The sequence below is a fragment of the Pygoscelis adeliae genome, unplaced genomic scaffold (assembly GCF_000699105.1).
Source record: "Pygoscelis adeliae isolate BGI_AS28 unplaced genomic scaffold, ASM69910v1 Scaffold22, whole genome shotgun sequence".
Taxonomy (NCBI): Eukaryota; Metazoa; Chordata; class Aves; order Sphenisciformes; family Spheniscidae; genus Pygoscelis; species Pygoscelis adeliae.
Window position 1 is genome coordinate 1,087,733 of NW_008824350.1, and position 27,166 is coordinate 1,114,898.

General features: G+C 42.2%; 1 protein-coding gene across 1 annotated transcript in view; it reads right to left on the reverse strand.

The window, feature by feature from the left end:
- The window catches only part of DPF3 (D4, zinc and double PHD fingers, family 3), a 167,394-nt gene that overhangs the window by 7,060 nt on the left and 133,168 nt on the right, over nt 1–27,166 (reverse strand). The window contains 1 exon segment of the mRNA XM_009319183.1: nt 24,454–24,582. Within this exon segment, the coding sequence (XP_009317458.1) occupies nt 24,454–24,582 (129 nt within the window).

Consider the following 27,166-nt stretch of genomic DNA (forward strand, 5'->3'; position numbering starts at 1 on the left):
TTGCCTCAAAACCACCTCTGCAGGTTTTCGTTTTCTGTGCTTCATCTCCTATCGATGGTGCCTCATCCTTGAAGTGATCCATCCTATTTTGCAGAGCCCTTAAGAACCACACCCACCACAAGCCTAAAAGAAATGGGCTCTTGTGGGCTGGGAATCGCTTAGAAAATATTAACAGTGGCGTGAGGGCCACGGTGACTTCTTTTTAGTAGCAATGCAAGACTCTTTTGCAAAAAAATACCAATTTATTCACTCCATTGGCCTCTCTCTCCAAATGCTGTGACTATGAAAGAGACCAACAAATGCCCACAGCCATGTCTGCATAGCCACAGATTGCTCTCTTGTTAGTCCAGGGCTTATGACATGTCTAAGGGAAAAAGAATTCCTCGTGGACATGTCTTTCTTCAGCCTCCAAGTCAGATCGTCTTTCCATTAAACAATGCGCCTTGTGGTACCATGACCCTAACCTAATGTTGTTGAAAAGACTGTTTCCACTTATGCCAGCAGCGTGGCATATGGCAAGCATGTCATAGTAGATACTCAAAACATTAAAATGCTTTTTCCTGCCCTCCCTGCTCTCCTTCTTCACAATCGCTCTATTTTCCTGCTACTTTGGTTCAAAACCCAGTGTTTTTCATGACCTATGAGAAAATTCACACGTCCAAGACTTCCTGGAGCAGTGTTAGTGAACACCATCCCTGCTCCATATCACAGCACTTCTTCACATTCCCTCTGTGGCAGAATGCCTGAAGACAAAGCCCTGTAGCTGCATACGGCGGGGTACTATAGGTAGATTCAAATTCTCTTAAAAAAAAAAAAAAAAAAAGCTAGTTCAGCTCACAAACAATTTTGCTTTACACAAAGAGGAGTCCAACATATGGTTCAAGTTACAGACACTGTGGTAGCACACGAGCCAGAGAGCTGGAAAGGTTTTTCTTGCTTAATTTCATCACTTATGTGGTCAAGATGAAGAAACAGTCTTATTTTGCTAATCTTGAGATAAATGGCATGTGCTACAGTGAAGGTGTGCAGCAAAGAGTCTGCAGCTGGAACTCAGTTAATAATTCAGGTGGTGGTTCAGCCCCGGTAGACCCTGGATCACTCTCACATGTCTGTACCAGCTCTGCAGATCTAACGGGGGAAGAAGTAACCCGTATTTATGGTGTCACCAAAGTCATCAGACAGACCTCTAAAATACACCCCGGGAGCAGTTCTGTTGAAGGAGAAGGTGATACGTTAACATCGACAGTTTCTAATCTACCATAACTATTCTCTACCTAAACTTTTGCTATGCCACAATAGCTGTAAACAACACAGACAATAAAACTTGCAGTGAGAAGGTTTCCAACAGCTCATCCCTTTGTCTTAAAGCAATATTTTAAAGTATAGATCAGGCCTAAAAGCTCCCTCATCTTTGTCGAAACTCTCCTCTGGATCTGAACCTTGTGACTGAGACCATATTTTATAGTGATACCCGTGTTTCACATGCCACTGGCTTTAATTGTACGCTATGTCCACCAGACATCTGGTCAGAGGAGTGGGGGGCGAATGCATTCATGAGACCATTTCTTGACTTCCACACCTGGTGCAATTACAGACTGTTGGTAAGGAAAATTTTAACCTAAATACCCCAAAAAATAATAATAATAAAAAAAAATCTAAAAATCGCTTCTGCTTACACTGGCTGTATAACACTAAAGACCAAAACTGACATGAAAGGGCAGGAGCAGTCTGCTGCTCCCAGGCGCTCTGTGACCAGTGAAGGCCTTAGAACGGCTCATTAGTGCTTCTTCAATAATGGATTCTGCATCGCAAGATTAATTGCAGCCATGTGCTCTGTCACACCCGCCACAGACTATTTAAGTTAACAATCCAATCAATAACCTTTTTCAAACAAAGGCAGAGATTATCTTGAGGGGAAAATATAAGCAAAGGCCCCTTTTTTAAAACAAATGTGAAATTATTTATATAGAGTAAAAGGAATTTTCACCCAGTTTCCAATTCTTTCCCTTATTTTCACTGTGTAGTAGTATGCTTTTTAAGCAATAGCAAAATGAAAACCCACAGGGCTCCTGGCTATATCACGTCAGAATTTATTCCATAAACTATTCCGGTTTTTAAACAACTATAAATACATATTACAGATATAATGACCTATGTCACAGGAACCCCATCCAAATAATGGAAGTTTTACATGCAAAGAAACTGCAAAATTTCCTCCTGCTAAGATTGAATAAGCATTGTTATGACCACTGCCATCATTAGACAGAATTATTACCGTTATTTGTACAAAAGAAAGGAAAAGTAACTTGTAATTCTAATAAGGGATATGATTTTATGGTTAAGATATAAAAATTTAGCCCTCATTTGCCTGTCTAAGAATGCATGCTTATAGGTATGTAGTGTCAACAACAGATGGATTAGAAAGGGCCCTTAAAAACCCAAACCATCCAGCCACACCAAAAGGCTTGGCTCTGCCAGAATCCCAGGGCTCAAGGAGCTGCAACTCTCAGAAAAAGACCAAATGTTACTAAGGGATGAGGATGGGGAGCTCTTGGCATTTTCCTGGCCCTTCCCATCTTGCAACGTCAAGATGTTGCGATGCAGGAACATATGCCTGCCTGCTTAAATGGAGGTAGGCATGAACAGAAGCCTTCAAAAGTGTTTGTGGGGTGAGGATCCAAGGCACCACCTGCCACAGTACCTCTGCGATACAGGGAAGCAGGAGTATTTAACTATAGAAAAATATAACAGATTTCCTGGCGGCCAGGGCAGGGGTGGGTGTCAGAGGCTGCAGGTGAAGAGCTCTTGTCTCACCCCCTTCGGCACAGAGCGCTGCTGAATCCAGTTTCTTAAGAAAAACAAGCAAACAAACAAAAAAGGAAGTCTCACTCGTAGGCACCATTGGGTTTTATTATTATTAGACAGAAGAGGAGGAGAGGAAATACTACCACCGTGAATTTCTACGTCCTGATGGAAATGAGAAAAGCTGGCTGTTTCTCCCAGTGTCCGAGGCACTGTGTTCCAGCACCGCCAACTCTGCTACAGAAGTGAGTCTGAAAGGACTCGGGGGCCTCGGTGAATAGGCTGGTCAGTCTGATTTGGTCAGAGACCAACTTTCCTCTAATCTAATATGCCACAATATGCCAGTAATTGTGGAAGAATTAACGCCTTTAATAATTGATAGAGCTCTGAAACCATTCAGCTGTAGCAGAGCTTATAGCTCCTATTATTTAATTTCCTGGCCCTATAGTCATTCTGGCCAGCACGGACAGAGCTTAAACCGAGCCCGCAGAAAGGGAAGGGGCACTCTGCCGCATTAGCACCCGGGACTGGCAGCCAGCTGCACTCCGGAGGTGGTGGTTTCCTTCTCGGTACTGCCAGTTCCAGTGGAAAAAGAGACATAAATTACAAGCAATTGCTCGAATATTCAGCACTGGTAGAGGAGAGCCCGCTTCAATTGTTCACCCAAGGGACAAATAAAGCCCCTGTGCAAAAGACAGTGGTTCAGTCCCAGTGGCAGTTAGGCAGGTGTAATTGGAGTCAGTGGGAACTGAAAGCAGGACAGACCTGTGTTTGAAAGCAATTAACACCGGATATCTCGAGGAAGTTATAAAATGGTGGGGTGTGGAAGGTGGCACTTACAGCTCACTCTCCTGCACTACCCTGCTGTTGCTTTAGCCGTGCAAACACCAAAGGGCACAGGGGGAGTGAGCTCCTACCAAAACACCCCTCATCTCGAGGCACTCCCAGGAAAATTTTGTTGCCTGAGGAAAGTCCGCCCACCAGCTCAACTCGCTCTCAGCTTTGACTCCACACTGCATAATTTCCTCTGAAACATTTTTAAGCATCAAGAGCATCAGCTGGGACAAAGAGCCTGGGCTGCAGAGGGTACATTGAGAGCAAAGCTTGGCTCAAAGGCTGCTCACATGCATAAACAAAATGAAGGATCTCTGCATACACAGACACATGCACCCAGAGATTAGGCGCAGACAGGGCACAGTAACTCTGTCTGGCACAGGGCGGCAGGAGGAGCTGGGTGGGTTTTGGGGGTGACCTCCAGAGCACGCAAAGAGAGAAGCCAGGATCGAGTTATTCTGGGCATCCTAAGAGTTTGCCAGTCAAATCACTTTCTCCCCACACACCATCCCCTTGGTAGCAGATGCCACAAGTCTTACAGGAACACTACCTAAGAAATGTTTTCAAATAGTTTTACTGCAGTAGGTTTGTGTGCGCCTTTCCCTGCATAGCCCCCCTTCCTCAGTATGCACAGTCCAGCCATACATATCTTAGCAGGGAGAAATTAAAAACAGAAGTTATAGATTTTAAAAGCCTCTAAAAACTGCCAACAATTAACTTTGGTGTACAAATTGCTGCCCTGGGAGAACACCCTGATTTGGGCTGGTGACACTGCAGCCGGGCCCTCTGCTCTGGGCTCAGGTTTGCCAGAGGGAGAACGAGCCGGGCCGAGGTGCTCACTGCTGTGTGTGGGTCCCCCTTTGGCCAGGCACACCTGGCCCCTCCAAAACCGCCTGGGATGGGCTGAAATCTGCACCTCCATTTCATATCGTCAAGGGGTTTGGGCTGCAGCGGATCTGGGGCAGATCTGGGGCAGGGTCTTGCTCCTCTGTCTTCCCCTCCAAGGCCGAGCAGCAGGGATTCAGGCACACACCTGACACACGCTGCTCAGTTCACTGCAAAGATGCTGTCATAACGCAGAAGTAATGTGGCAAACCAGGCTCTGCGCATTTGCAACCCGGGGATCAGAAATGGCCCCCAATATTAAAGCCAAAAGAAATGCCGCCCGCCCGCGATGTCCCATCTCAAAAGGAGCCAGCACTCTGCTCCCTCCTCTTCTAGACCAGCCCCTATTAGCTACTGTTGGCTGCTAGACAAAATGGCTATTTCTTGCCTAAGAAATATAATGTGGAAGCACTCAAATAACCTCGTACTGAAGCATCAGCTTGTTAATGCACTGGTAAGTCATGCCAGCGCTGTACAATTCCTGGGGGTGAATTAGGTCAGAGTGACCTCCAGAAAACCCACCAGGCTGCATCGCTGCGCACCGCATTATGGGTAACGATCTGCTAATTGCCAGGAGGCACTTGGGCTGCTTACCAACACCAACAGGAAGGAAACCTGCCTGCAGGCACCGCACGGACTCCATATGCCAGGGACATAGCTCCTAATGATGAGAATAAACCCATTTATAGAGCGCGAACTGACCAGTAGGACGGGCACCGAATGCTAATGCTGCCCAGCAGGTACACCTCGCGGGGGTCGGCTGCGTAAGACCCCCCCAGCAATACTGCCTGCGCAATGCAGGGCAGGTTTTGCATTTGGTTGCACAGCGAAGTAGGGGTGAGGTAGATGGAGATGAAAATGTGGAAGTGGGAGGAAGGCTGCTTATCCCGACAAGATGAATCACCACAACCTGGAAAGCCAACATCCCCTTTGCCCAGGGGACATTTTTGTTACCCTTCAACAAACTGCAGTGGAAAAAAACCTCCGGCGCGGCTCCGACCTCGTCGCTATGCACTGCAGGCTCCCCAGCCAGGCCAGCTCACACACCACAGAGCTTTCAATCAACTGGCAGGCTCACTAAACCCTTTCAAAATGAGCAACCAAGCAAAAATACTTGGTCATAAACACTAAAAATAGGAATGGAGGATTGGGTTTTGTTTTGCTTTTTAACTTGGTGAAGCCAGTTCTTCCTACTGCATTAAATCCACCTCCCTGGCAGCCCATTTAGAACATCTCCTCCCCCCTGGGAGAGCCAAAATCCCCAGCTATAATGAGAGGAGTGGGGTGTTATTTAAAATGTTAGGGAAATGGCAGCCTGAATAGCCTTCCGCGAGAGCATTACCTTTGTTAAAACCCCCCATAAAACAAGATACCAGCTCTGCCCCTCCTCCCCTCCCTTCAACCTGAACAAGGACTCTGCTACCTGCTTGAACTCACGTTCGCTGTCCAAATACCTGGTCCTTCCCCAATATTCCTGGTGTTAAACTGCCCCGCTAACACAGCCAGACAGACGGCAGCATGTCTGCAAGGACACCCAGCGCTGCCCAGCGTACCCATGTTATCAAGGTAGTGCTCGCAAAGACCAGCTCCAGCGTTTTCATGCTGACGCAACAAAGTGTGTCTAACCCGAGCTGGCAGCAGCCGTGGATGGGACACGTTGTTTCCCTGGGGCACTCTGACCGTGGCATCTCCGCTGGGATTATGCGGGAGAGCATGACGGATGCAATGCTTCGTGACGTGGGCACCTCTTCACTAAAAACAGGCCATGTTCACCCAGTCAGTTCTGAGAGCATCAAGACAAGCCCTCTGCACTGCTGCAGTCCTCCTCAAGCACCGAGGGCTGCGGGGAGAACTTCAGAGGTGATTTCACCCACGGGCCAGGAAACAGCCATCCCATAAAAGTAACTGTCGATTGAAAATGGGGTAGGCTGGGTTTACGCTGATGAATTAGGGGACAGGAAAGGGAAAAAGGAGAGAGTATTACTAATCTCTGGACAAACTTTCTTTCTAGAAAGATTAAGGAACAACTCTAGACTAATTCTCTGGTAGCATGGTTCCAGAAATTTCAAATCAAATGGGAAACTCCAGAGAAACTATTTAAATGTCATCATTTTAATATTAAATAAACTTAACTATGCAGAAGACACCATGCCATTGCATAGGCAGTGACCTAGTTGCTGTTACATGAGGTAACCACCTATCATCCAGGTAAAGAAATTCAGCACACGATGGGTAAAGGGTTGATAACTGATGTGAACATGCTGTAAATGCAAGAGGCCTGACTTTCCCACACAAGCATAATTTACACTGTTGCTGATGTGATTGAATATTCAGACATAAGTAGAACTGCCTCACTCAACTAAGCACAAACAAAAACAATTTGAAGCAAGTTACTTCAGCCCCTCGTTGATTTAAAGAAACCCTTTCAGCTGCCGAATGGGCAGTGTTCTCCACACACACTCTCCATTGTTTGTAATGCAGTGCCAGAAGCTGGAAAAATCCCATCATCTCCTGATTTTTTCCCTTCTCCATTAGTTAAACCCCCTGTTTGGTTGGGAATTTCTAAGTGCCAATCAAGATTTCATCAATATGGCAACCAGTTTTCACTTCCCCATCAAAGTCCCAGCAACATCAATATCTGGGGGAAGTAAGAGGTACAACTGCACCCTGCAGAGCATCAGTATGTGCTTGGTAGGGGGGAGTGAAATGTCTCAGTTTACTCTCTAAAAAATGCAATTTCAGGGGGATCTAAACATCTGAGTGAAGGAGTGAATTTGAATGAAGTAGTTTCAGTCAAAAGCAAGCAGGAGGAGAGAAAGGGTTAAGAGGCGGCAGAGAGAGAAACAGATTTTTCAGAAAGGGTGGGACATTTTGTGCCGGTGTTTCACAAACAAGAAGTCGGACTTTCATTTTGGAGCAGTACCTTGCTTCAAAAGTGAGCTCGATGGAATTGTTTTTAAGAGAGGGAAAAATACTCACAAATGAAATGTTTCATTCAAGCCTGCGCACACTTGGCAGCGGGAAAGGAAGGGAAAGGGTCGTTTCATTGAGAAAAAGAGAACGCATTTCATTTCGAATCAAACGAAAATCTTTTCATCCCATCATCCAAGAGATGTTTGGCATTCTCAATGATAGCTGCACTGAGCCTACGGGGGACTAGTTCTTCTTCACATAATGCCAGACCCGTAAATATATAAACAGTCACAGAGGAATCTAATGGGTGCAGATGTCCTTAGGAAATTCTTCTCCATTTTTTTCTTTCAGATTGCTAAGTACTTGTAAAATCCCACCTTTAATGGAAGTGACGAAGGGGTCTTGGAGAGCTAATGAATGAAGAGGCTGACCTGGCCTTGCAAGGGAAATGAAGCTCCCTGACCCAGGGAAGGTCCTCTTCTCCAGGTGAAGGAATACACGGCTCTGGACCATCTGGATGTCTGAAGAGTACCACAGCTATCTGAATTCAACCCAGAGAGAGTTTGTGGATAGTTAAAACTCTCCTAAGCCTCCAGGCTGATGGACACATTCAGAGACACGGTCAGTGTGGAAAGACGTGAGAAGATCTGGGACCTGTTCTTTAAGAAGCCCAAGCCCAGATATCCCAGCAATGGATGAGACTTCTGAGCCAAGATCCAGCTGCAGAATCCACTGCACCATAAAACAAGTCGTTGAGCTTGAGGAAAGGGCTGGAAAGACTTTAGTGCTGTTTAACACATTTAAGCCACTCCCAGCAGAGCACTGATGTGAAGCAACTATGATTTGTACCAACAGGGCAAAATTAATTTCTCAAACATAGGCTTAAAACCACCCCATGTAAACTCCACCATACAAAGTACTACATGAACTTGAAAGCTATGTCTCACTGGCTATCTGACACTAAAATAAAAGTACCCCTTTAGTGACAGCACAGCTTTCAGCTATTTCCCATCCAATGACTTCATCTGACCTTGGAGAGCTGGCCTCAATACTGACTCCTGAAATCATCATATGAAGAAGTTAATGGCTGTTGGCTAATGAAAGAAATCCAAATTAGTAAGATAAGTCTTCAGCAACACTTGACAAAACTCTCTCCAGCTTTATTTAAAATCTCTAATCTGTTTCAAAAAGAAGGCTGTATCTGAAAAATTTGGTCACGTTCATTCTCTTCCTGCAGTCCACAATGAAGCCACCAACACCAGGACACTAACAGCAAAGACTTAAGAAACATAATGAGAAGGGGCTTCGGTCCAAGCAAAAAATTACTCTTAACACCTGTGCAAGCCTAGAGATAAACTAGAAGATCTTACTGAGAATTGGTTATGGAAGACGAACACCACCGAGAAATGAAACTCCACCCCAAAAAAAACCACTCAGCTTAAGACACTGAAGGGAAGCTACATCTGTTCCTGCTCAAGAGGTACCATCCATCAGCTGGCATCCCAAAGGAGGAGTACCCCTCTGCAAGCTCCCCAGAGCGGCTGCCTCTCTCAGGCAGGCAGCAGTAGTTCCAAGAGCTTCAGCCCACCGCCCAGCTTCAATGTTCAAAGTGTATTGCCTTTTCCATAGCAGTGCCATAGTTGGTTTGTAGGCCGTTCAGAGCTACCACAGCTATCTTAGACAACATTAAACAAAACTGTTTCTAATTATATCCTGAATGGCAATATTAGCCACAACACTGTGCCCCAGAAATCTGTGCTTTTTTAAAGGTAAATGCCATCCTTCTCCCATCACGGTGCACACACCATGGAAGAATTACAGGCTGCAAGGACAAAACTTCATCAAATAACAGATGATAGGGTAAAAGTTTGTAACACACACAGCAAGAGCATTTGTTGAAACAGCAGAAAATGCAGTGAGGTCTTAAAAAATATACTGGTGAAATTAAGATGCCACAGATGGACAGTTCTCATCTTAAGTCATTAAAATCAAAGATAGGACTAAACTGTGGCAAACGTCCAGCTTTGGTGCAGCGAAGGAAGTACAATTTTATAATAATTTCCAAGGGTCAGTCTTGGAATTAAGGAGATCTTAAACACATCAAGCCACAATTTGGACAAGCCCAGCCAAAACTAAGGGGACTAGTCACTGCTTATGTGCTCTGCTACGTATGCTTTATGTAGCTGAGGTCCTACTCAGCCATCTTCAACGCTAGGGATGGGATGGGGTACAGAGAAGTTTATGTCATTGCTAATGAGCATTCAAAGCTTGGGTTTAGAGAGCAAGGGTTGTGGGGTTTTTTATCATCTGTAAGCTGATGGATCTGATTACAAGTAAGGCTCACAGCTCCAGGATGCAAATTTAACCAGATTTTTTCTCCCTGATTCCAGGCAAAAGTTTGGAATAAATCTTAAACCAGTGCAACATTCTAGTTCAGGTCAAAGCAAAGAAGCCGATGCTGTTTTCAGCCCACCCAGAGAACTTGGGATTTCAGCCCACAGCTTTGCCAGCCTTCAGCTCAGTCCCAGCCCAGGAAAACCTGGCTTTGGGGGCACCCATTAGCTGCCGCAATGCTGGCAGACATTTTTACTCCCTCCTCCTGCCACGTCTGACTCTCACCAGCAAGAACCCTTCTTCAGACAGGAAAATAAGATACCTTTCTAGCCAGCATGACAACGTAAATCTGCTCTGGGGCTTAGGGAACAGTGGTATTTTTTTCTGTTCAGATAATTTCTGCAAAATTAAAACTTTCCTTTAGAACATTTCTATTTCCGGGCCTGTGGCTTAAAAAAATAAAACAAAACAAAAAAAAGGCACAAAAATGTTCTAAGTAATAAGACTTATGCAGAGTTCTTCTCTGGAGTCTGACAGCCTGTAACAATAGCTCTGCTGTGGTGGGAAGGATCCCATTCATCTAAACAGTGTGTGGACAGACATCCATAAAGGGTAATTTCAACGTACACTTTCACTCCTGGTTACCTTAGCAGAAATGTCTAGTTCTGCTCTCTGCATCCATCACACTGAGGACAATGAAAATGACAACTGAGTTAGAATGGGAGATGACCTATTGAACAAGAAAAGTGCACTGATGCCACAAGCAGTTTCCTTCCTTCCTTTCTTCAACTTTCCTTTCTTTGATTTGTCAGCATTCAGCTTTGCTCCCCGTCCAGCCTCCATCTGGGTCTCTCTGTCCTACGCAGCACAGCAGAAAGCTCAAGAGGAGCTAGGAGAAGAACAACAAAAGCAGCAATGGCCGGGGGCTCAGGATCTGTCATCACATACCCTCCTTCCTCTCTCTGCTTTGGGGCAGGAAAAGAAGATTGCTTGCTCCCCATGAAATCCCTATGGGAAAGTAGTTTTGCAGGCCTGCAACTCAGATTATTGTAAGAATATCTGGGAGCAAATCGCAGAAAGGAAATTAGAAGTTGCTAGGAGGGGCTTTAAAACCAGCAATCCTATCACCCAGTGTGCACTCCAAGGAGAGCATCATGGCTACCTCCTCAGCACGGCTCAGAAATACGGTTAGCACCTTACCCCACCTTTTCAGCTGCCTCTGGTCCCCAGTGCCCAACAGGTGAAAAGGAAGGAAAGACTTTTTAGCCACAGAACAGCTGAGGACAACCCAGTAAGGAGTCCATGAGCTGCTCTATCAGATCCCAAACAGGTTCCTAAACTCCACAGTGACTGAGGGCAGCAAAGGTAGCTGAAACTGCCTTTTGGTTTCCTCTTTCCTCCAATGAATCGGCCAAAGGCCTTGCACAGGTAAAGATAAGGTTTGAAGGCAAACAGTGAAGTTTTTGAGTCATAGTCACTTGAAGAAAGAGTGAAGAAACAAAACAATAATGGAAATCAAAATTACACATGTGAAAAATTAAACTTTATAGGAAAAAGCTATAAAAGAAGACCGAGAATAGTTAATTCTCTGCTGCAAAGACACACACTCTGTCACACACAACTGTTAAAAATAAGGCCCATCTGTACAATTCTGTACAATTCCTATATTGCCTGACTGGATTCATTTCTGACGTGTTCTTTAGGACTTACTTGCCATTTAATCTGCTGGGGGGGGGCAGTTCACTACTCTAAAGGATCTGTACCCACATCAGAAGATCTCTTAAAAACTACACCTCAGCTGCTATTTTTGCAAGCAGCTGCCGAAGCAAACAGAGCCATCTATAGCCTCTACTGGTAGCAGAGAAATTGATGGGAAGGCAGAGGAAAGGCAACAGAGCTTCATAAAAATGACAGCAGCCCTATTAGGGAAGAGGACACAGAGAGTTTCCTAAAAAGATGGCATCTGATCTGAAACAGTATTTCCTCTTTCTCTTTCCATCCTGTACAACCACACCACTAATCTAATGTGTGTAAAGGGAAAGGCAGGGTTCATGCCTGCCTTTCAGCATGAAAGGGAATCACAGCAAAGGGAAATCCAGCAAAGGGAATCACAGTTTCCAGTTACTCCAGTGACTGGATTAGAAATGGGATAGGTAGGGTCAGGACTCCAAAAGGCAATGTCACTAAAATCTATACAAAAAGCTCTCAGATAACTTAGACTCCACCTTTGAAACTAAATTAACTTAATGCAACTCTATTAATCTCATGAAGAAGGTTATTAAAATGCAAACACATTTAGGAAGATCCTCTATTATCACCAAATGATAGGAAACACTCCTAAAACGAGTCCTACACAAAAGCAGTATTTTATTTCCTGCCTACCTTCACTATAGCAAGCAACAGGACCAGGTTCTGTAGTCCAATGAATAGAGAAGAGAAAGTAAAAGAGAAAAAGGAAGAGAATTCTTGGTTAACGTTATGCTTCATTAAGAAATACAAAACCAAATCCAGGGACAAAAGTCATAATTTACAAAATGGAAAAGGGAAACAAAATCAATAGAGGAGGAAGTTTTATTTTAAGCTTCAAAGAGAGTATTATAAACAATGGAGAGCTTAGAAAAGTATATGTACAGGTATGTTATTCAACAATGTCTTTTTCAAAGAAGATTATTTGCACTAAAAAAGACCTTGTAGAATTGGTTTGATAAAGTAATATTTACAGAGGAATATACAGTAGGGACGTTGGAAGCAGAACTTTTATTTGGAAGGAATATTACACAAACTGAACACAGACCCTACAGTTTGCAAATCTTCATTACAGTTGTGCGTCTTGTTATATTTTGATGAAATAAAATTTGATTTCTTTTCTTTTCTAGAGGCAGTTCACCACTGCAAGTTTAGAAACCAACAAAATGAACAAAACAAAACCATCCTGCTAAAGAGCCCGATTAGGACATAAATTTTGTCATTTAACTTAGTGGGATCAGGACCCAGGTCTACCAGACATCTTAACATGGTTATTCTTGGCCCTATGTGTTAATTTGGGAAGGAGCGGGAGAAGGGGAAGGGAGAAGAGGACAAAATCTGCTGCTACTGACACATGGAAACCTCTCAATGAGGTGAGCTTGAGTTTTAGGTGTGCATGAAACACAATGCAGGATCAGGCTCTCTGGCAGCTTCACCTAGTCAGGATGCATTTTTTGTAGACATAGCTTTTTTCACTCCAAAAGCCAACATAAGCCACATTAACAAACCCACTTTTTCTATCTATACCCTGGGTCTATACCAATAGGTACATCTGGCACCCCTGTTACAGAGAAGCTAATCTCAGAGCCAAGTCCAATACCCTTCTCCTAGGACATAAGGCTATCCTGCATCCTTACTAGACTGCGTCACACATGACAGCGAACAGTCCTGCGCTATCCACTGTGAACAGACTTGGCAGCCGACAAAATCCTCCAGTGCTTGTACGGAGCAGAACACCTTACTTCACTGAGAAGATGACTAACAACTTCAAATTCAGGATGTGAATGTCCCTCACAGGACAATTTAGGATTGTAGCTGCGGGAACTCACATTCTTCCGCTGAGTAACCCCTCTTGCTTACTGCTGACATTCGGGTGCACCTGTACGCTTTTCAAAGTCCACTACCACTTAAGAAAGGGCTGAAGTACACAAATTTTCTATGCATGGCATCACCCTTGACTCCAACAGGAAGCTCTATGCCAAGAGCACTTGAACATTTAGATACTTCCCTTACAACCAACTCACAATCAGCTGTGGAATTACCAAAGCAAAAAATAATACTAAAATTAACGGAGTTGTCTTCCTTTTTTAAACGCCTCTTTCAGCAGAAGTATTTCACAGAGTTGCTCAAGAGCAGACCTCTTTTACTGTGCAGAAGAGACACATCAATCCTGCTGGGAGAAGACAGTCCTTTGAATTGGACACAAAATCTGGTAACAAAAAAATCCAGCCACTGAGCCTGGTCTTTGCTATTTCAACAGTTTTTGTTCAGATTTGTGCCTAATGCAGTACAGCAAAGTAAGTTTTAAGCATCTAACAGAATAATATTATTAAGGAGAAAGTAAACCAGAGCAATCTTCACTTACCACATCCAATTTGCAAAAAACAAAGATACCCAGCACATGTATGAATGGCTTCTTTAAAGTAAGAGAGAGAGCAGAGTTGATCTTTATTTTCATTATTTAAAAAAAGTTTTTTCCTTAGAGTAAATATTCAGTCTTTATTTTACATTAAGTGCTTTTTAAAATTTCATGTCTTCACAAAATTGCATTTAAAATTTGAAGTAAAATGTATTTCAAACAAAAATACTGTGCAACTTCAGCACTTCTTTTCTCTCTTAAATATCGAAATAAATAAAATAGTTAAGTCTTTTTTCAGTTTGTTTGTTTTTCAGTCAGTTTTACTGTAGATCAATTCCAGTTTGACCTGGGTTTATACACACGCTTAAAAGAAAGTGAAAATCAAGACTTTAAAAAACTTCTTTGTATTGCACCAGCTTAGGGCATCCCCAGAACTTCTCACAACAATCGGCAGCTGACTTCCCGCAGTCCAGGCTCCTGTGCCAGATGAAACATGGGTACGGAAGGGTCAGGGCAAGGAGGGGAGAAGCATCAAAGCATCCTGGCTTCTCTCAGCCTTCTTCTGAAATGTCTTGCTTGAAGGATGCTGGAGTCCATGAGGGCAGGGCTGACTGCAGAGGGAAAGGCAATACAAAGTAAAACTAAACAAAGTCAAACAGACAACAAAAGCAAGCGTTCAGAAAAAAACAGAAGCAGCACAAACCAACCTTCCAGCACTGTTTGTATTCTAGTTCTTTGAAAATGTAGCTCGACAGACTCAGTTTCAACTGACCGTGGGAGCCATAAGTAAATACAAAGCAAACAAATAGGATACGAAGGAGCATATCCAAAAGAAAGACACCAAACGCTGTCAATCTTTCTTACTGTTAACATCATTAAATAACCTTCATCATTCAGCTTAGATAGCTCTCTTTACTAGAGATTAAGACCTTTGCTTATGAAATCCTGCTCTGATTACATTGCTATATTACTAATTATTTTTACAGAGCCACAAGTGTATGCAGCACTGCACAAAAGACATCTTTAGAAGTCTGAACGATACACATAGGGTGGCAGCAATGTGATAACTTCTGGAAATAAGTGAAAGACTGCATTTTATATTGCGTTTAATCCGTGAATGGACTAAGTTGCTAATGGACTACTAAGAGTAGTATTAGATAGCCAATAAAATCATCTCTTTATTTCCACAAAATGCAAGTGCCTCCCCCCATGTCTTCCCCACACCTCTCATATCAGTTCTGGACGACACAAAGGTCCAAAATCTTAGGAGATGCCAGTGACCAAAAGAATAACTCAAAGATATGAACTGGCAGCATCCCCTTAACAGGGGTATCAGAACTTGAAATTGCAACAGCTGGGTTTTTTTTCTAAATGTTATTACAACTTGTCTTCTCTGAAATTGGCAACTTAACACTCATGGAAATACAGACTGGGACATGAAAATAGTTCTGACCCAATTTCAGTATTCTGTGGTATTTATACAAGTTGGGTTTTTTTCAACCCTGGTAGATATCTGGCGAAGAGAACAAAGGTTGGTAGGGTTTATTGTAATGGCTCAGTCAGCAAAAATCCAGCCTGGCTACATTTCTGCACTGTGAGGGTTTGTCAAAACAACCCCATGCTGGCATGAACACATGCATGTGCCTCACACTTTAGATATACTTATAGCTACAAATTTTATATAAATAAGAAAAAATAATGGAGAATAAGAAATTAGTGTTTATTGGAAACATCTACATATGTTGCAGCACAAAACACACTGGGCAGATTTTGCAGTTTTTATAATAAGACGACTCCCAGTGGGGTCAATACAATGTTTGCTTGAGGAATTGATTCAGTAAAACTGCTTGCCATGGGGAAGAAGCAAATTGCATGAGGAGCCAGCCTTTGAAAGCTCCACAGTTTGGCGCTATTTGAATTATAATTTTAGGGCCCATCTCAAAATATCATTGCAAGAATTAGCCAAAGAAAGGCCAAGCAGGCAGGAGAGAACGCAGTGGTGACCCAGCAGAGTCCGGGCTCAGCAACTCTCTGGGTGCAGTTCTCATTTGCTCCATGCATCAGCAGGCAGCAAACTGAGTTTCTGTCTTCAATCAAGAGCCTAAGCTGAGGTCTGTAAAATGGCAAACTGGAACTCAAAATGAATAACTAATGTAAAAGCTCAAAGGCAAAACAATGCGGGGAGGGGATTCTAATAACACATTCTGCTGAAACAAATGGCCATCTCGGACTTGTCTACACCATACTAGCAAGCATATTAACGGTGAGGTTTCATTCAATCAAAGCAATAGCTAAGAAAGCCCAGTGCTAATCCTTCTGAACCCAGTGGCAAAGTTCTCTCTGGACCTTGTTTCAGCAGCCTAGGCTCATCATTTATGACCTTACCACATATATACAATGCTATTCCAAGCACCATTACATGTACAAGAAATAAATATCCAACCCACAAAACTGGGGGGTGCCCGGGTGGAGGGAAGAGATGCAAAGTGAAGCAAAACAGATTTCAGTTCCATCCCTGTTCTGCCACATGCCTCATGGTCTCCTTTTATTTTTTAAATGTTATGCCAGAATCCATATTTTCTTAAAATTTTCTCAATATATATTATCACACTTAAAATTTTAAACTGTTTTCATGCAAGAGCTGAGGTCTGTCGCTGCTAAAATGTCAACTAATTAAAAGCCACAAAAGGGAACATGCTAAGGATCAGTGCACACTCTACGTAGCCTTTCTACCCACTAATCAGCTGCTCAAGCAGCACGTCACTTCCTTATTTCTCCTGCTCCCATCTGTGAATCAGAGTTTGCAGAGGATGGCTCAGGAAATTATGTGTCTTTTCTAAGATCCTTTAGTATGGAGCAGTAGAAAGGTGCCTGAGGAGACAGCTCACATGATTAAACACAGAAAACTCTGAATTTAGGACCTGAAATGAAACATCCCTTTATTCACATTTCACACCAGAGCTGTCTTATTTTGGTACATGGCTTTTGTGGGAGCGTATGTTTCAGGAGAATCTTTGGACAGCCTTGTGCTAACCTTCCTCTAATAAGAAGGACGTCTTTGGAGGAGGAATGGAAGAGCCAGACTTGTGATTAGTTGAAGGACTGCACCTTCAAAGATCTTCTTGTGAAGCTCAGAACAGCAGGTCTCATTGAACTGCTGAAATCACTGGGGAATACAGAGCATCACGCTCCTTTCTGATTTCGAAGATGACTGTATTTTTTAGGTACAACCCAGAATTCACATTGAAAACTCTCTTTAAGCCTTCCTAGTTTGGTTTGGGACTTATGTGTCTTTGAAGATACAGTTGACACTGTGCAGTTCCCTTATTTCTGACCTGGCTATGCTAGTGTCAGGCTCCTCTTTTTTTTTTTTTCATTGCACTTATGAAATCTCCTCCTATATATTTTCTGCCTCACTAACATTGTCGTCTTCCCCTTGTCCATCTGAGAAGGTCTCATGTAGGAGCCCCTTTGCTTTGCTTTCATCTTTAACTTATGAGCTACCAACCTTCTTTCCCTGTTCCCAGCCTTCACTCCAGCCTTCCACTCACCTGCCCTGAGAATATTTCATTTCCATATCAACACTTCATTCAATATTCACTGTTAACACTACTTTACAACCTAGCTTAAACAAGTACTCTTTTAGTTTCCACCTCTACATCTTAATTTCCTCCCTATGACTGATGCCTTCCTACGGTCAGTACCACGCTGCTCAGCCTGCTGGACTAAACTCATGTTGGTTATCTCAGTCTAATAAGACATCTTAAGGAATCCAAGGACTACTCTGCTCTCCATAATGATGAATTTATTTTACCTTCCTTCCTTGCTCAGGACTAGATTGAACCAGTGACCGTCCATATACACATTAATGGTATAAATAAGTGTGATGGATATTTTTCTTTGCTATCTGTAATAAATGTCATCTGGCAATTTTTATGTACTCTGTGAGCTGTTGTGGCTTCTTTCTGAGGGTACTGGGCTACCCGGTTGTCACAAAGATGGGTGGTTAGGTTGCGAAAGGATTAAGACTGTATGCATTGTTATAGTAACTGCATTTGTGAAAATAAATCAAGACTTAATGAATTATGGGCATCTGATTATTGTTTGTATTCCAGAAGAGCCCAGAATGTGTTAGGCATGGTTCACAAAAGACAATGTAAGGACAGACTCCACTTGGAAAAAATTATATTTAGAGTATGCCTGTTCTGCAGTGACTAGAGTTCTTCAGAAAGATGCACCTGGGTAGGTTTCAGCTAGCTAGTTCAGGAGCTGCAAGGACTATAGTCAGCACAGCAGCACAGAGCTCGGGATGGGCTGCAACAGCATGCAAGAAGCTGGGTAAATACAGCGCTTACTAAATGCTGAGCTCTGTGCTGCCATCCCCACACCAGTGGCCAGCTGCAGCTGGCTGGTTCCAAGTGTGTCAAGCCTACAACTCTCAGGCAATAAAAGGCAGACAAATGAAAACTGAACTCTCTTCAAGTCCTTGATAACTCAGGTCTCCATTACTCCTGTGAGCCTTTCCCTGTCAAAGCATACTCTGATTGTATTTTGAGGAACACTGGGTAAATTTAAAACTCTTAACCTTCTAATCCATCTGTCATGACTGCTACGTGGATACAAGAAATAGATGCAAGATGGATGCAAGAAATCATGTTGTCTGCTTACTGTGGATTCAGCACATTTCTAGGTACTTGCTCCCTTTCTATTTTCCCTGTTGTTCATGTGGGCACGTCAAAGAGTAGCAAGAGAAAGAAAAAAAATTTTTTTTGAAAGGAAGAGAATATAATATTAATACCACAAATGTAAGTGCAGGGCTTGAAGGGCAGTAGTAGCAGAAGAAATCAATTTGAACTTCATTTTTTAAATTCTATGACATTTCACATTTGCGGTATTTCTTTGCAAACTGGGAACAACTCTACTTCTGGACCAGGTTCTGCTCTCAGCTACATTAGCATAAATTTAGACAAAATTCACTGGACTTTACTGATATTACTCTTTGCTTACAGTAAGGTCAGTATGGAACAAGTGAGATCTCAGTGCCTCACACAAGGGCTGGTTCCACCCATTCTTGGTTGGGAAGTGTCTTCTACCTTGACTTCTGTTGCTCTTTATTTTAATGTCTGCATTACCTATATGTGTGTATGTGTCTGTGTACATACATTTCTGATACATGTTTACCTACACACACACACACACACACACACACACATATATATAAAATGATACAGATATGCAAACTATCCTAACTCTTTCACGGATTTTTGAAAAGCAGGCACCTATATGTCTGTGCCTCACCCTTGGAAACCATCTGAAGTTTGAGCTTTTAATAAATACGGAAAAGTGGCAAAATATTATAAATCTATCTTGTGCTCTTTCAGAGAAAAAAGAACTGGTTGTGGAAGGACTGAATGTTTTTATCAGTTAAAGTACACTTCTCATTGACAGCATTAAGTCAAAATATCATTGATTTGACACTGGATCGATTATAATACACCAGCAGGAACAGAATAGCACAGAAAAGGATTATCAATATGGGCAAGCTTAATCAAGGCAGGTGTGCATGGCTCTGGCATGTACTGTCCTATGGTATAAACACACAGAGGTATTTCGTAACATTTTGTAACACCATTTTGAAGGCAGATTATTGATGTAATCTAGACATCTGGATTTACGCCCATGTACCTAAAAGCAGAATCTGTCCACTGCTTATTCCATGTTAAAGTGAACAATAGAAAAATCAGACACTGGATCCTTTCTCTTTTTCCTTAGGGGGGGGGAAAGTTGAAGGAGCTCTCACAGACAGTATTTTGCTACCCCAGCAAAAGAAACAGGAGAAATGGAATCCATTTGGATAGGATTCATTCATGCATTAGAACAATATATATCCAAAGTCTTCATTGCAAGGCTGAGATTTTTTTTCTAGTATCAGAAACACACACCTCCAGTTTAAGGATTAGGGACTGCCCAGTTAAATGTCTATTTTGCCTCTGATTTAAATAAGGTCATGATTCCACCCTGTTTGGCATTATACACATCAGTAAAAATATATCCTTGGAACCTAATCTTGCCCCCGCTCCAGGGAGATTTTTGCCTGCATTAGGAACAGCAAAATGTAACCTACACACTGTCTCCTTCTGAATCACTTCTGACTGTACACGAGGCTGGATCCTGCTCCCACGGAACTTCCATTAGCTTCACCAGGGGTGTGAATGTGACGCATACTCATAACACAATTTAATCCACGGGACTTACTCCTACAACAAAGCTCAGTCAAGGGCCTGTTGAAAATCCAGGGCACAGAGATTTCAAATTGAGTGAAAGACATTTCAGCTCGGACATACCTTTCAAATCCTGCTGCATGTTTCCTCCTTTCTGCGAAAGTCGCTGGGAAGGGAGTCACTCTCTTCTCCATTGCCCTTGGAACTTTAATGAGTATTGCTTTGGTTTATTTCAAGAGAAGATATTGAAAAGCAAACAAAGTGTCTCACAAGACACTACAGAGAGAAAAAACTGGGTGACACAGGAAAAAATGCTGTGAATTAAATTTTTAAAATGGAAAGAAAAGTACAGGTGAGGTATTTTTCCATATCATTTCTTCCATGATTCTGCTCCTCCAGCTGTTTTGTCTTTGATGTCTATGACTTGCCATTCATATTCCATCCCTATGCTTGGAAATTGCTGTCCATGAAGTGAAAGGTGAAGGAAAAGAAAAAAAAAAGTAGAACGGAGAGAGGAAGACATGAAGGGGTGCAGGGAGGAAGAGATCTATTGAGTGTAAAGGTGTCCAAAGGAGGGACGGAAACATGTTCCCCAAGGTCATGGTCTTCAATGGTGCTGTTTGTATTTTCAGGCTGTTAAAGACAAACGTAGCAGGCGTACAAGAACAGCCAAACTCCACATGCTACAGTAAGTGCAATATCTCAAAACGCAGAAGCCATCACATCAAGGGTTTCCTTGTCCTCCGATAGAGTCCGCCCACAGTGGTTCTCTAGAAACAGTTCTATTATCAAGTAGACATCCATTGCTTTTTTGTGTTTTTTGTATTTTTATTTAAAAAGTAGATTTTCTAATAATATATAGAATATATAAATAATAATAATTAAAAAAACCTATTTGGGTTTGCTTTCTGCTCTCCAACCCATCTGTATTTTTCGTGGTTTGCGGGTATATATATTAAAAGACAAGAAAATCAACTCTGCTCGCTATTAAAAAAAATATTAAATCCACCTTTTACGTTTCCAGAGAGAAAGAGAAGGGGGGGAGGCGGGAGGAAAACAAATTAAAATGAAAAAAATAACAGGAAAATCAAAACCTTCTGTCTCTTCAAAGTAGTTGTCAAGAGCTTTAAACATTTGTGCTTTCAGTGTACACCCCACAGGAAAAACAAAACCAAAACCAAAAACAAAACAAAACAAAAACCCCAAGGACCTAAAATTAAAAAAAAGAAAAAGGTAATAATAATCCTAGTAGTAAAAAGGACAGCAAATCGCTCAGAGTTTGTGTGTCTTTTTAGTTATTTTAGCAGCTGCCCTTTTTGTCTGCAGAGGGAGAGCTGCCACCACAGCCACCTCCTCGGCTTGAGAGAGGCTCTTCTGCATCATCCTCGTCAAAGCCATGAAAGGTCGAGGTGTCGCTTTCTGACGTGGAACCGAACAAGTCCTCCGTAGTGTGTGCTGGCGCTGCTTCGTCCCTCCTGCCTTCTCTTCCCAAATGAGCTGACATGTATGATGAATATATCAGCACATGGGTTAAGCAACAGGCATCATCATCATAATTTTTTTAATCATCATTATTATTAAACAATTCAGACTATTGCGCTCATAGGTGTGTGCTTGTATGTGCCCGCGCACCTCAACAACATAGCTCAGTAGAACTGCAGTAAGAAAAATAAAAAAAGGATCAGTTTCTCTTTCAAAGAAAAAAAATCTACAAACAACACAGGTGCCCATAGCTATGGCAGCGAAAGGGTTAATCGTGTTTTCCTCTCTTCAAAAGACATTAAAATATTTCCTCGTGATTACTTAGATCAATTTTTAAAGATTTTTAGACCGTATAAGTAATTAGACACTGTTAGCTCTAAGCGCAATGACTGTCCTTCAGACTGGCATCAACTGTCACAAATTTACTGCTATAGAAATGTAACCCACTAGATAGCTCATCAACCTCAGGACTATTTTTTATCCCTGTCCTTCACCTGATCCTAAAGAGCCTCCTCTGTAGACAAAATGAAATACATTTTGAAGACTAAGTGAAAGTAACCTAAACAAATGCTTTTATTCCAATTTCATGGCATCTCCTTCAAAAATAAAAAAACCCAAAACAAATATATACAGTTCAACAACTAAAACAACTAAGATGAGAAGTGACCTGTCTTGGGGAACACTGAAAAGTTCAAATGTGTGTGAGTTAATCCAACTTTCAATATGGAACAGGAAATTCTCCACACAGGACATCAGTAGCAGCAACAACAAGAACAACAAAAAGAAGACGACTCTTAAAAAGGGAAGTCAAATACTGAAACCTGCGAAACTGAGGTTTATTTTCTCCCTCAATCAAACATGTTATGTGATTAATAGTATAGCCTTCAAATTCTCTCTTCAGGAAAGGTAGAGAAAAAGATGTCTCTTGTGCCCCAGGAAAACAAAAGTGTGAGATTTTAGGGAACGGCTATTTTATTATTCAGAAACAGTAGCATGGTATTAAGTAACCAACTGTTTGGTCCCCGCTCCAGCTACAGGAATCAGCCATATAACAAGTACACTGCATTGCTTGAGACACGAAGAATTAAATCCTGTTCACAAAAAGAAAATGGATATAACAAAATGATTGGCAGATGAACCACCTTGTAGAGATGTGATTTTACTGACTTTGTGAAGGGAAGAAACAATATAATTTCCATGACCTCTCTTTCAGTATAATGAAAATGTTCTCCATTATCAAGAAAGAGAAAGATAGCAGCCACCAAAGAGGTTTCATTGTTTTAGTTTACAGATTAGTGTGTGGTTGTACCTTAATCACTTTCATCACACATCAGTCACACCATTGCAGATCCCTATGAATGACCCAGGTGGGTCAGAATTTGTACAAGGATAGCATTTAATGGAACTGATTTTGCACAATTTAGGTTACATGCTGATCTACTTGTTCTATCACACTAAGGAATCAAGGGAATTAATGTATTTGTGTTACATTCTGATATAATCACCACAGCAATGTTTAAATAGCAAAAAAATACGGATCCATCTCACTGTGCCGTATCAGGACAATGCTGAAATGAGTTATATTGAACTATAACAATCAAGAGGAAGGGCAATGGTCTTCCAAGATGGCACCACGGACCACATGAGCTTCCCCCTTCAGTTATTAAGAAGCAAACACGTATCCACTAAAAGGTCCATGCCCCTGACTGCACAGCATTCATAAGGATGCCCCTGGAGAAAACCAAAGGGGTTGCCATCGGTCCTCTGGTGACCAGTCAGTATCACTTCAGAATATCTTCAAAGGTCACAACAACTGCAGAAGGCAATTTGTCAGTGAGAGTCTAGTCCTGCTCCCACTGAATGTGGTAAGAGGCTTACTATGAATTTCAGTGGGAGCATAAAAAGGCCATTCCCTCAGCACAAGAACACTCCACATCGCATTTCGGCCATCACGCAACAGACATCTTTCAGTGCCTAGTACAGAAGCAGCAGCAGCAATACTGAATTTCAAGGTTTTTTTGGTTTTCAGATTTCCATATGATGGTCTTATCACCACTAGTATCACCACTGTCCAGAAATCTCACAACTGGAAACTTGGACCAAAGCTGGAATATGCAGTTGTTAAAGGTTTCCCATTCCCTCTACCACCACCACCACCTCCCATGCGAGCTATAAATAACTGCTCAGCTGGAATAAAATTCCAAAAAAAAAGAGAAAGAAAGAAAGAAAAAAAAAAGAAAGAAAGGAAGGAAGAAAACAACAGTCCAGAAATAAAGACAACTCAGAATGGGAAAGACACAATTGCCTACATTTAAAAAGAGAGAAGGGAAGAAAATGGAGAAATAAAAACCTCTTTAAACAAAATTAATGATAGTCATCTTGTAAGAGGATAATTCTTGACAGCTACCCCCATCCCTACCCTGTAATTTCCTCCTTCTATCTTTTTTGGATGAAGAAATGCATGAAATGTGTAATCAATGGAAATGCTTGTCATGCAACTTTCATAAATCTTGTAAGTAATTTATAGTTGTAATTGCAGCATTTGAAGACAGAGCCCATTCTTTAACATTGTCACAGGATTTTCTCCTTCCATTTGAAGAACAACTAATACATGTACCAACATTCACAGAAGCCAATAAATACATTAAAACTTTATTATTTCGTAGGACGCCATTAGCTTAAAAATGTGAATCCAACAGTGGATTTTATGACAGAAAATTTCCCAGTCATCCTTTCCCACAAACACAGACAAGAGGTAAGACCTCGTCCTCTATCCCCTCCCAAATGCACTGCCTTTCTTCAAAATCTTCAGAAGGAGCAAAAAACAAATTACACAAATACCTTTGTACAAGAAAGTTGCAAGAAGGAGTCACCTACCAGAGCGCCCACAGTCTGAGCACGATACAAGTTCCTCAGGCCGGCCACTTTTTTTGTTCATATTGGAGCCTCCGAGGCAGAAGTCACAGTAGTTATTGGGAATGATGACCCCATCTGGTCCTTTCTGGGCTGCAGTCGGGTTAGAAATCAGATTTACTTAAAGAGCATTCAGTTTGGACATTTCCCCCTTCTCCTTGACATGATGTTAGCTTGGTGAGTTTGCAGGCCACAGTCTTCCCAAAATATTGTCAATTAGAACAAAAAGTGAACCGTATAAATCACCTCCATTTTAAGTACACCCTGTATTGTTTCTGTATTACCTGAAATGAACTTCACCATTTCCTTTAGGCCAGCCAGGCTGGTCCTTCACAAGGATCTGCTGCCAGAGATCCCTGTACAATTCAGGGACTTTGTAACACACGCAGGCACAGAAACAATCCCTAATGCAGAATCAGACCTACGCTGTCAGTGAGCCAAGCCTGGTTTTTCAGACAGCAGTCATAACTGTAAGCCCACAAAATACAAATTCAGAAAGGAAAAATACATTCCTTAAAACTCAAAAACCAACAGCAAGGAGATGGGAGGATAGGTACCCTAACTGGTTTTATTTCAAGTAGCTTTTTGGGGGATTAGATCTCAAAGTGGCAGGGTGTCCTTAGTCAAGAAGTTGGTTCAAACGCCCATGAATATTCACAGGCAAAGCCACTTGTGGGTGGTTCACTCAAGGGTTAAGCTACCTGCAGCAGAGTGCATGTCCCCTGGGAGGAGCAGGGAGGGCAGCAGGCCCAGCACTACTCCAGCACCCAGCACAGGTGCAAGGAGTCAGCCTGGGGCAGACGTCCCAGCCGGCAGAGTTAAAAACTCTTTCAGCCAAGAAAAAAGGAGGGAAATTACATTCTTATTTTCCAGCTAGGAATAGTTGGAAAGGAACAGACACGCACTGGGTCTTAAGTAGAGGAGGAGGCAGTTCCCCCAGAAAGGAGAGAAGGGCAGAGGTCTTCTGCATTCCTATTAGTTGAGCAGAACAGCAATGTGCTGCTTTTCTCGCTCACAACTGCCATTTTTCTCCTCTGCTCTCCAGAGAGGGAAAACTTCTTGTTCCTGCACACTCTAACTAGGAACTGGGGAAGGGAGAGGGGAGTGGGGGGAATGGTTGGTCTTTGTCTTTGTTTCTCCTTTTTTAACTTAAAAATTCCAGTGGTATACCTGGCCTAATCCTACCCCATGAAGATTTCTACAAACTGGAAAATGAAGACCTTTAAACTGTACCATCTATATTTAATTATCTTTTTTAATGCATATTTTGTAACTTGCAGATTTTTAACAGATGTTTTGACAGCCTTTATTAATGGTCTTTTTGTCCACATCCAAATTTCCCCCAAAGAACAATGACATTCTAAAGGGCTTCTGGTAGCAGTCCAAGACATACACTTAAAATTAAAATCTCCTCCGAGTTCAATCTGCTTTTCTGGTTTGGGTGCATCTAGCTATTCATTTACTTCCAGCTGTTGATTAGCTGAGTTTTCTGGAGATCGGTAACTGAAAGATTGCAGGTAAGGTGAAATGAAGAAAAAAATTAAAACCCATAAGGTTGCAAATACATCAGTATCTTCCTGCATGGTCACTGAGTCCCTGACAGTATGTACTAAACAATGGGCTTTACTCTGAAATAGTCCTGGTCAGCAGATCCCCAGTTCTCTCAAAACCAGAGAGAAGCTCCCAGTGTTAGGTTAGCATTTTGCCTGTTCGCAGAGAGGCAGTTAATACGTGCATGCCAGATAAGCAAAAAAAGAACAGGAACCAGGTGGAAGCCTAGTGCACTGGCTCATTTTAAGAGCTGTAACAAAATGATCATAAAGTTGCTACTTGTACATATTTTGTGTATAAAAAGCAGATCTCCCTAGCATTTATTTTTCCCACTACAGCCCCATTCTGAAAAAGTTAAGTAATTACTTCTTTATATTGTGCTGCATCTACAGACAGGCCATGTGCAACGCAAACTCAGCAAGCTCAACGTTCAGTGATTTTTTTTTGTTCCTTATTATGTTACTTCACCTTTCATCCAAGTTTCTTAAAGTGCCTTACAGACACTAAGATCCTAATATTAACCCTCAGTGAGGTCAAAAGCCTCTTTTGCCATTGACTCTAACGAAAGTGTTGCTGGGCCCTAATTAAGTCTCGTGGTGAGGAGGCAGCATTGCATTTTACAGCTGAAAGTCTTGGAGGTAGAGTGATAAACTGACTTACTCACAAACACACAACAGTTCTGTGGTGAGGCCACAAATAAAAGCAAGCATTCAAGGTGCCGGCCAGCAGAATTAGGAAAGAGCTCCACTTCTACCACCACTCAGAATGGTGTAACTGATTTAATACTCTGCATATACTGACTTAAATTTTTCCAGTGCAGCTTATGACCCTAACATCCACTGACTGTGAAACTGGAAATGGGACAGGGGACCTTGTGAAAATGCATATACTGATCAATTCGTCTGCGGTGTGTGGGACTGGTGGAGGATATTCACTGACTGCGATGAAGCTGAAGGGATTCTCCTAGACTACTGGCAAGGGAATAAGGGAATAAGCATGGGTTTTGATCACCTTTCCTTTCCTTTCCTTTCCTTTCCTTTCCTTTCCTTTCCTTTCCTTTCCTTTCCTTTCCTCTCCTCTCCTCTCCTCTCCTCTCCTCTCCTCTCCTCTCCTCTCCTCTCCTCTC